Consider the following 10458-nt stretch of genomic DNA (forward strand, 5'->3'; position numbering starts at 1 on the left):
GTTAGTGCTACAGTGTGTGTGTGTGTGTGTGTGTGTGTGTTAGTGCACATTTTTGTGCCAGTGTGTGTGTTACTGTGTCTGCTAGTGAGTGTCAGTGAGTGTGTTAGTTTTTGTTTGCGTGTGTTACTGTGTGTTAGTTGTGTGTGTCTGTTATTGAGTGTGTGTCTGTTAGTGAGTGTCAGTGTGTGTGTCTGTGTGTGAGTGAGTGTGTGTGTCTGTTACTGAGTGTGCTAGTTTGTGTGTGTCTGTTAGTGAGTCTGTTAGTGAGTCTTAGGTTAGTGAGTCTAGTGAGTCTTAGGTGTCTTAGTGAGTGTGTGTTTGTCAGTGAGAGTGTGTGTTTTGTAAGTGAGTGTGTATGTGTCTCTGTCTGTCACTGAGTGTGTCTTTGGCAGTAAATTTGTGTGTCTGTTAGCTAGTGTGTATGCGTCTGTTCGTGAGAGTGTGTGTGTGTTTAAAACCCCTTAAGCACTTACCTTTCTCCAGCGCCTGACTCCCTTGGCGCTGGGGATCCCTCCGCCCGACCTGCCTCTCAGCTCCCAATGCGCATGCGTGGCAAGAGCCGCGCGCGCATTCAAACCGCCCATAGAAAAGCATTACTCAATGCTTTCCTATGGACGTCGAGCGTCTTCTCACTGTGATTTTCACAGGGAGAATCGCGGAAGCGCCTCTAGCCGCTGTCAGTGACACAGCCACTAGAGGCTGGATTAATCATCAGTGAAACATAGCAGTTTCTCCGAAACTGCTATGTATTCAGCTGCAGGGTTAAACTAGAGGGCCCTGGAACCCAGACCACTTCATTGAGCTGAAGTGATCTGGGTGTCTAAAGTGGTCCTTTAAGGAACCAAGACCACTTCATTGAGCTGAAGTGATCTGGGTGTCTAAAGTGGTCCTTTAAGTGTATGTGTATCTGCATACACTTGCGTACATACCGCGGTCACAGGGGTCGCAGCCCTGCAACCCGGAGCCTGCCGCCATGTGTTGCGACCCCGGGCCGCGCAGAGTAAGTGTGGGGGGAGGGGCACGGATCAATTTTAGCACCGGGGCCCCATGGGTCGTGTGTACGCCACTGACTCCCAGCATTACGTTTAGACAAATGTATTTGTGGAAAGCTGTACTAGCTAATACAACGGGAAAGGGAATCCATGAAGGTGATACCCTGGTGGTCCGCCACACAGATCAACATGTTAGCTCCTAATTTGGTGCTAAAATCAGGACAATTTTTGCTGTCATGTTTTTATCATGATTTGAAATAGCATTGAAATGTTTTTGATGTTTTGGAAAAAGTCCCTAGAGTGCGGAACTCATTGCTGTTGTTTACTGTGCCAGACCTACACCAGGCTTCATAAAGGATTTCCTGGAGAGCACAGTGTGTGTGTGTTTTAATATAACTGGTCTTAGTTGTTGTTAGAGGGTAAACATAGATATATAACATACAATTATGTAATTATGTAATTTAAAAATTGCCACGACTAAGAGCTCTTCTGCTATGATCTTACTACATCCTACCTGAGCTACCTGTCTGAACAAACGAGGATCAAAATCCCTTTTCTCTGTTTCTTTACGACACGAGCTTCAACCCACCTTGATAACACGGGCCCCTTCCCTTTCTTGCATAAGAGTGAGAAAGAAAACCTTGGAATATATTCTTTTAATAGTTATCACAGTAATGTTTGTGGAGAACATCAGGCTCATCCCAAAGGAGATGTGTCAGCTTTCACCGGCTCTGCTAGATCGTGACAACCCTCGGGACCCATGGAGCTGCTAATGAATTCTTGGTTAGATAGTTTAGTACATTCCACGATAGATGGCATCGACCTCCGTCCTCTTATTTTACCTAAATGTATTCGTTTTATCCATTCGGAAACACAGCGTGAGAGCAGAGTGTGAAAAGATGGAGTAGGGACAGTGGAGGGTGTGTCATAAGACTGTATCCAATCAGAGCGTGGTTAGATCAGCCAATAAGATGCTAGCTGGAGATGTATAATTTGGAGGCTGCTGCGGGCGCGTATTATTGCTTGATCTTCATAGAGAATAGTGACCATGTCTGAAGCCGCCCCAGCTCCCGCCGCCGCACCTGCGGTAGAAAGCGCCTCCAAGAAGAAGCAGCCCAAGAAAGCAGCCGGTGTCAAGAAAGTCGCTAAGCCCTCCGGTCCTAGCGTGTCCGAGCTCATTGTCAAAGCTGTGTCCGCTTCTAAAGAGCGCAGCGGGGTGTCCCTGGCAGCTCTGAAGAAGGCTTTGGCTGCTTCTGGTTATGATGTGGAAAAGAATAACAGCCGCCTCAAGCTGGCTCTCAAGGGCTTGGTGACTAAAAGCACTCTCGTCCAGGTCAAAGGAAGCGGAGCTTCCGGCTCCTTCAAGCTCAACAAAAAGCAGGCGGAGAGCAAGGACAAGGCTACCAAGAAAAAGGCACCGGCTAAAGTCAAGAAGCCTGCCCCGAAGAAAGCCACCAAGTCTCCAGCCAAACCTAAGAAGGTAGCTGCAAAGAGCCCGAAAAAGGCCAAAAAGCCGGCCGCCTCCGCTAAAAAGGCCACCAAAAGTCCGAAGAAAGTCAAAGCCGCCAAGCCCAAGAAGGTAGTGAAAAGCCCGGCTAAGAAGACCGTGAAGAGCCCTGCCAAAAAGGCAGCCAAACCCAAAGCCGCAAAGAGTCCTGCAAAGGCTAAAAAGGCAGCTCCCAAAAAGAAATAAGCCTTGCTCGCATTTAATTTTATTTTCCAAACCCCAAAGGCTCTTGTAAGAGCCACCACATTCTCATTTCAGAGCTATATATCAGTGATGGCAACGTGTTTGTTTTGGTGTCATGTCACACATACCGTTCCCCCTCCATCCCTCATTCTAAAGTCAGGAATAACCTAATGAATCCTGTAATCCCAGCATCTAGTGCTCGAAAAGATTACACAGGAATGTATCTTGTCGGTGTGGCTAAGTCCCCGTATACCAGTGCTACACTTGAGCGTTGATTTTTTATTTTTTTTTGGCTTAGAAATTCCCTCCGTTCTAAGATAGTGAGGGTGTTTCTTCATTAAATTGCGAAAGGCCAGTTTTAGTGAGAAACGCATATAATATATAGAATATCACACAGTGTCCTTCCAGACTAGATTTAATGTTATTGCCTTTTTCAGTAAGATAATAAAGCAGAACATATTTTAGGGATTGCGATTTTGTACATGGTGATAATAAAAGGGACTGTCCTCGTCCTCTCTCCACGTGTGAAACGGGCGCTTATTTCGATATTCAAAGAGTGATAAAGCCCAAGAAATGATACCTTGTGCAGTAGCTAAGTCGACTATCAAAGAAACACTAAAGACATGATAAAATGATTATACTTCAAAAGATTTCACGATTGTGAAATCTTTTGAAGCATAAACAGCTTTGGTTTTAAACGCCAGAACCATTTCGAGCACGGAAGGAGAGGGTTAAGCATATTATTGAGAGGGAAAAAAAAAAGTGAAGGGGCGTATTTAAAACGCCCGCCTCCTTTGCTGCAGGTCCCCATACGGTCCGTCCGAGGAGTATATAAGGAAGAGCTTTGCACAGCATTTCATATCGTTCGTGCAGAAAGAAGAGCAGAACCATGTCTGGCAGAGGCAAAGGAGGAAAGGGTCTCGGAAAAGGTGGCGCTAAGCGTCACAGGAAGGTTCTTCGTGACAACATCCAGGGCATTACCAAGCCTGCAATTCGTCGCCTTGCTCGCAGGGGAGGCGTGAAGCGTATTTCCGGCCTCATCTATGAGGAGACTCGCGGGGTGCTGAAGGTATTCCTGGAGAACGTCATCCGGGACGCCGTCACTTACACCGAGCATGCCAAGAGGAAGACTGTCACCGCCATGGACGTAGTTTATGCTCTTAAGCGCCAGGGCCGCACTCTCTATGGCTTCGGAGGTTAAAACTCGGGCTTGACTTTACCGCACACCCCATTAACCCAAAGGCCCTTTTCAGGGCCACCCACTTTTTCACTAAAAGACTGAACCTAATCACTTTAACCCCTTCCACACCTGATAAATTGCCTGCTATCTACATAGATACACCGAGAAGGAGATAGTAGTAGAGGCTGCTCCCAAACATCTAGACGGGAAAGGTTGCTAAACACTGTATCTGTAGACCGCATGTTTGAACCATCGGAGGATTTGGAGCCGCCTTCTGTTAATGGTAGGGGATGTAAAAAATTATGATCTAGTGAGGTGCATTTAGATTATGAGCAAGTACGTACACACACTGTCAAGAAAGCTCTGGTTTTGGTGTATTGTTACTGTTGCCTACATTTAATACATGCTTGCAGCCACTTAAATAGAAACATTGTTACTAGCTTTGCATATGCACTCCTGTGTTAACTATGTATTCTCCTCTAAGCGAAAAAGTAGTCTTTTTCCTGCTGCCTCTCCACACGATGGATTCTAAATAGTGAAGTTATTGTAAAATCGCCAGTGAAATAGACCAGCAGAGATGATGGCTACATCGTTGCCTGACGTGAAAATGGGATATGTGGGGACATTTGAGCATTGTAGTGTGAGGGCTCCGTAGCTAGCCCGCTCAAAGTCACAGGCTAAAAGACACGTTTTTATAAATGTGTTGGAGCTCGTTCGAGTGCAGATTTGGTGGCTCTTAAAAGAGCCTTTGTGTTTGTTAGCAGGTTTCAACTTAAGCACGTTCTCCTCGGATCCTACGAGCCAGCTGGATGTCTTTGGGCATGATTGTGACCCTCTTAGCGTGGATGGCGCACAAGTTGGTATCCTCAAAAAGACCAACCAGGTAAGCCTCGCTAGCCTCTTGCAGAGCCATGACAGCAGAGCTCTGGAAGCGCAGATCAGTCTTGAAATCCTGAGCGATCTCACGGACAAGGCGCTGGAAGGGCAGCTTGCGGATGAGCAGCTCGGTGGACTTCTGATAACGGCGGATCTCCCTGAGAGCCACAGTTCCTGGACGGTAACGGTGAGGCTTTTTCACTCCCCCGGTAGCTGGGGCGCTCTTTCTAGCAGCTTTGGTGGCTAGCTGCTTGCGGGGAGCCTTGCCTCCGGTCGACTTACGGGCTGTCTGCTTAGTTCTGGCCATTGTAGCAAAACGAAAGGGAATGAACGCTGCTCGCTGTAGCCTGGGCTTTATAGCCGATACGGCGTTTTCATTGGTTCATCAAGTGGGTGGTATGTTCTGATTGGCTGAAAACAAATAGTAAATCATTTCAAAATACCCGCTCAAATCAACTGCTTCTCATCCCCTCCCCCACATTCAAAATGCCCGCTCAAATCAACTGCTTCATCCCCTCCCCCCTCCTCCATCTATTGAGACCACGCGCCCAAAGAAGGGATCTAAGCCTTTAGTGACCCTTCCTGTCCTGACAGCATTTATTATAGACGCTACTAGTTGAAAGGAATGGCAGTGGGCAGTAATGGACGTATTCCTCCCAACATACTTATTAATAGCTGTATAGGCTTTATCGAGGGGGAGGGGTGCATGGGACATTGACCTCTTACACATGCAGAAAGGCCGCTTCTTTCGATGGGATAGAAGCCACGTCTGATAAAGGACTTTCACTCACAGGACGCTCAGTAGCCATACAAATGAGCTCCAGGAGACAGAGCAGCAGGAAATGTTACAAAGCATCCACTTATTGAAACAATGTTTTCAGCCGAGAGGCCAGGCTATTAAGGCTGCGTTAACTCATCCAGCAGCACAGACAACAGAGCTGTAGCGCCGCTAGGATTTGAACGCTCATAGTAGGTTTCACCCGGCATGTCCTCCAGACAGCGGGAGAGGGGGGAATCCTGAGAGTGAGCGACATGTAGAGATGCCCCGCTTAACAAAAGAGGACCTGCACACTATATACACTTGCCCCAATTGGCATTAATTTGCTGCTGCGTTTATCATAGACATGCATGGCAGCCATTGATTTTAACTAGTTCTATAGCTGGAATGTTGGACAGGATATGGACTGCAAATGGGACTCAGTCAGTGCTGTGACAGAAGCGCCCTAATATTTTAGCTTGCTTATGAGCTCCCAGCGTGGTGTGTGTGTGTGTGTGTATAGATACAAGGAACGGTTTGCGCGCAGCAGAACAATTAATCGGCTCTTTGTGGAGAACGTGGGTGGCTCTTAAAAGAGCCTTTGTGTTTGGTAGGTGAGGGAGGCCGGTGCAGCAGCTGTCCGCTTTACTTGCTCTTGGGCTTGTGGCTCTCGGTCTTCTTGGGCAGCAGCACAGCCTGGATGTTAGGCAGGACACCTCCCTGGGCGATAGTCACTCCTCCCAGCAGTTTGTTGAGCTCTTCATCGTTACGGACAGCGAGCTGGAGATGGCGGGGAATGATGCGGGTCTTTTTGTTGTCTCTAGCGGCATTCCCTGCCAGCTCCAGAATCTCAGCGGTCAGGTACTCCAGCACTGCAGCCAGATAGACGGGGGCACCGGCTCCCACACGCTCTGCATAATTGCCCTTCCTCAGCAAACGGTGGACTCTGCCGACTGGGAACTGAAGTCCCGCTCGGGATGAGCGAGTCTTCGCCTTTGCACGGGTCTTTCCACCTTGCTTTCCGCGGCCAGACATGTTTGTTCTTGATTGAATGCAAGAAGATGAAAACTCCTCCCCTACCACAGGCTATTTATAAACACACTCTGCTCTGTGATTGGATGACTTTACAAGCAGCCAATTAGAGACACGTTATACAGGGAACCAATCTATTGCTGGAGCTAGTGTTAAACAGCCGCTTCCTTACGTCATCTGACTTTAGCAACCAATCGCAGGAAGGGAAGCGGAAGGGCCTCATTTACATGGTCCGCTTATAAATAGAACCGCCGGAGGAGCAGCTTGCTATTCGCTCGCGAGCTAACAGCGTTAATCATGCCTGATCCAGCAAAGTCCGCACCAGCCCCCAAGAAAGGCTCCAAAAAAGCCGTCACCAAGACTCAGAAGAAAGATGGCAAGAAGCGTAGAAAGAGCAGGAAGGAGAGCTATGCCATCTACGTGTACAAGGTGCTGAAGCAGGTCCATCCCGACACCGGCATCTCCTCCAAGGCAATGGGGATCATGAACTCCTTTGTCAATGATATCTTTGAGCGCATCGCAGGAGAAGCTTCTCGCCTGGCTCACTACAACAAGCGCTCCACCATCACCTCCCGGGAGATCCAGACTGCCGTGCGCCTGCTACTACCCGGAGAGCTGGCAAAGCACGCCGTGTCTGAGGGCACCAAGGCTGTCACAAAGTACACCAGCGCCAAGTAAATGTCCGCCTCCCTGACCACCCGCTAACACAAAGGCTCTTTTAAGAGCCACCCACACTGTCTCTCTCAGAGCTGGCATCACACCCATGCATCAACTCTACAGCTTACTTGCTGCCCACCACAAGCTCACGCAAACGTGTAGCTTTCCTTTCACTTAACCCTTTCCATGCTGTCCTGTAACTCTGAAGATCTCGAGCTGCTAGTGTTTGCACATTTTAGACACTTGTATCACTCACATGCTGATTTAGCCACCTAATGCTCAGTTTGCTCCGCTCTATTACTTTCAAGTCTACCTAGATACCGGACTTGATCTTAGAAGATATTCGTTGGGCGGCTGTATATCTAGTAACTGTAGATTAGGGACAGGCTTCTTATTCAGGGTAGCGCTTGAAGTCACATTAGGGATATTATAAAAGCTGCTACTGTAGGAGATCTTATACCTAATCCTTTACCAAATGGCTACATGGCCAGGGATTTCACTCGATAAGTGTATCCCTTTCTTTCTCTCTTTTGTTATAGCCTATTGAAACAATGTTTCACTTCATCCTGATACTGTCTATTACTATGTTGCAACTCATGGAAGCCTAGTATGTGGTTCTAGCGTCTTTTTGCTCACGCTAGTATTTTACTAGACTTTAAAAGGTCTTTTTGACATATATACCTCAAAACAGCTAGTGTGCAATATCTAGCCTACCTACCCTATTTTCTATCATTTCCACTAGTTATGGGGAATGTGCGCAGGCTTACTTTGGAACATTTAGCAGGCTTTTCCCTTTATTGCACATTGGATATGTACGGATTTATTTTTGTAATTGTCTTTATTTTGTGTAAGTCTTGATATTGGTGACTTCTTTTGGGGTATCCCACCCCTTTAGCTTTATTCTTATTAAAGGTTTAGTTGTATCCATTTGTTCAGCCAACCCCCGACTGAATTAGATACCTGTCCTTAGAAAGTATCTACATTAGTCCACATACGATTACTTTTTGGATACATGGAAATCCTCTTTTTTTTTTTTTTTTTTTTGATTTGGTGTTTGCCAGTAAAGAACAATTTAGACCATTGAGGCTTCATCTAAATATCAGCATGATGATTTTAGTGTCTGCAGAAATGTTGAGCTTATTAAAGACAATCTGATAAGCCTGTTTTGATCTTAAAGACATAAGCATTTTTTTTTTTTTTTTGTAACTTGCCTTTTTTCCTGTTTATTGCGCCAACACATTATACACTTTCTCACCAGATGTGCCTGTATACACTCAAACAGCGTTTTTCCAATTGGTTTTCTGCAGGAACCTATGGTCCAGCGAGAACAAAATTGGAGTTCTGTAGTGATTTGCCCATTGGGTAGCCCATACACTTAAAGAAACCTGATGGGCATTGCTGCAGAGGGACTCGGTAAGCACTGTTTAATTGCCCAACGGGATCCCTGTAGCATGAGATGCTGGGAAGTGACTGACTATCATTACCTCCCAGCTTCAAATAGAAAATGCTGCACTGGAGGGAGAGAGACCGCAGTCGGCACTGAGCAGCGATTTAGGCGGCTGCCTAAGGCCTAACTCGCCATAGGGCAGGCATACTGTGTCAGGTACAAGGACCCCACACCTTGCCCGGTATGCCGCTGGTTGCGAGGTCCCTCCACTCTGTCCTGAGAAGCAGAAAGCCAGCACAGTCTGCAGCTCCGCTGACTAGGCAGTGTCTCGCGATCTCTGGCCAATCAGACCGTCGCCGCGGGATACCACTTCAATGCTCTGACTTCTGGATATTGTGAGGCACTGCACAATCTGCAGCTCACACCTGGTGGAGTTGCAGACTGTGCAGTCTCTCAGGACAAATTGTAGAGCGAGCTTACTGGAGCACCAGGGATCAAAGACACCAGGGGCCACCAGTTGGAATCCCCTCCCTCACTTTCACACCACTGTACCGCTCCCTTACTGTGTCACCCTGTCTCTCCCTCAGGCACTCTACCACCGTTCACCACCTCCCTCAATCTTCCACCTCCTCCCTACATCTCTCTGCCACCTAACCCCTCCCTTAGTTGATCCTGTTTTGTAGATTTAAGCACCAGAACCTTTTGTTTCTGTTTCTTCTGTCTCTCCTGGGCCATTTTCAAGCTCTCCCGAACGGATTCAGTAAGAGCCTGCAGCTGGTCCCAGAGTTCCAGATCATATGGCACAATGGAGGTTCCCTCTTCTCCCATGTCTCCCCCCCCCCCCTCCCCCACACCTCCACAGTGCTCTTTTACTAGGTCTAACAATCCCTTTACTCTTCTACCATACAACAATTCCAAGGGTTAGAAGGTTAGAACCCAGTGGAATCTTATGGGAATTCTCTTTATGCGAGCAGTAAGTTGGGCAAGAACCTTTCCCAGTCCATGTGGGTGGCGGTAAAATTCTTAAGCATCTGCTTAAGGGTACCGTTAAAGCACTCACATAATCCATTGGTTTGGGGGTGATATGGGGATGTGATATTAGGCTCTGCTCTGCAACTTTGCCACATCTGTTGAGTCAGAGTTGCTGTAAACTGGGTTTCTTGGTCAGATTGTATTTCTCTGGGAAACCCAACCGTGGTTAATATACTAACCAAGACGTCTGCAACCAGTTCAGCTTTTATATTGGGAGGGCAATAGCTTCCGCGTATATGCTTGCGTAATCTACCACCGCTATGACAAATTTCTTCCCCGATGGGCTAGACTTACTTAGGGGCCATATGAGATCCACTGCTACTCGGTGAAAGGGTTCATCTACTATGGGTAGGGATTTTTATTTAGCTTTCGGGTATTCACCTTTTTTCTCTACTCGCTGACACATATCAAAGGTTTGGCTATATCCCTGTATGATCCGATGATTCGCTTTCCAAATGTCTAATTGCCCTGCAAGGGGAATATCATGGCTGAGCTTCAAAATGCCCATTTGGTATAGTAGTCTTTGTGCCCTTAACGTAATCCTCTCGTTTGTTTGTTTTTCCGGTAGGTTTCCGGGGTTATATTGTATTGAACCATTCATTTCTCCTTGACCTTCTCGTATAGATGCATTTCCGATTCTGATACTGCTCGATATGCCTCTGCAGCTCTGCCGGACAATTTGCTAGTTAAAATAGGTGCCCGGTTGTTTGTTGAAACACTTGAATCCACAGACAAAAACAACCTAGACCTCACCACATATAAAACACTTTTGGATAAACGCTCAGAGCTAGCCACCCTTAATGGAACACAAATCAAGAAAAGTCTTCTTCTTACCAGACACCGGTACTATACCCA

The 10458-nt window shown here is 47.1% G+C and overlaps 3 protein-coding genes across 3 annotated transcripts; 2 read left to right on the top strand and 1 right to left on the bottom strand.

The window, feature by feature from the left end:
* Nucleotides 1–2040: 2040 nt before the first annotated feature.
* On the top strand, nt 2041–2685 carry LOC134584799 (histone H1B-like). Its single transcript, XM_063440623.1, has one exon. It carries the CDS (start codon nt 2041–2043, stop codon nt 2683–2685), a length of 645 nt encoding a protein of 214 aa, XP_063296693.1.
* An 886-nt stretch (nt 2686–3571) lies between these two features.
* Nucleotides 3572–3883, top strand: LOC134584823 (histone H4). The gene has a single exon (XM_063440644.1). It carries the CDS (start codon nt 3572–3574, stop codon nt 3881–3883), a length of 312 nt encoding a protein of 103 aa, XP_063296714.1.
* A 751-nt stretch (nt 3884–4634) lies between these two features.
* LOC134584824 (histone H3) lies at nt 4635–5045 on the bottom strand. Its single transcript, XM_063440645.1, has one exon. It carries the CDS (start codon nt 5043–5045, stop codon nt 4635–4637), a length of 411 nt encoding a protein of 136 aa, XP_063296715.1.
* Nucleotides 5046–10458: the final 5413 nt, after the last annotated feature.

This window comes from Pelobates fuscus, unplaced genomic scaffold (assembly GCF_036172605.1).
Source record: "Pelobates fuscus isolate aPelFus1 unplaced genomic scaffold, aPelFus1.pri scaffold_24, whole genome shotgun sequence".
NCBI lineage: Eukaryota > Metazoa > Chordata > Amphibia > Anura > Pelobatidae > Pelobates > Pelobates fuscus.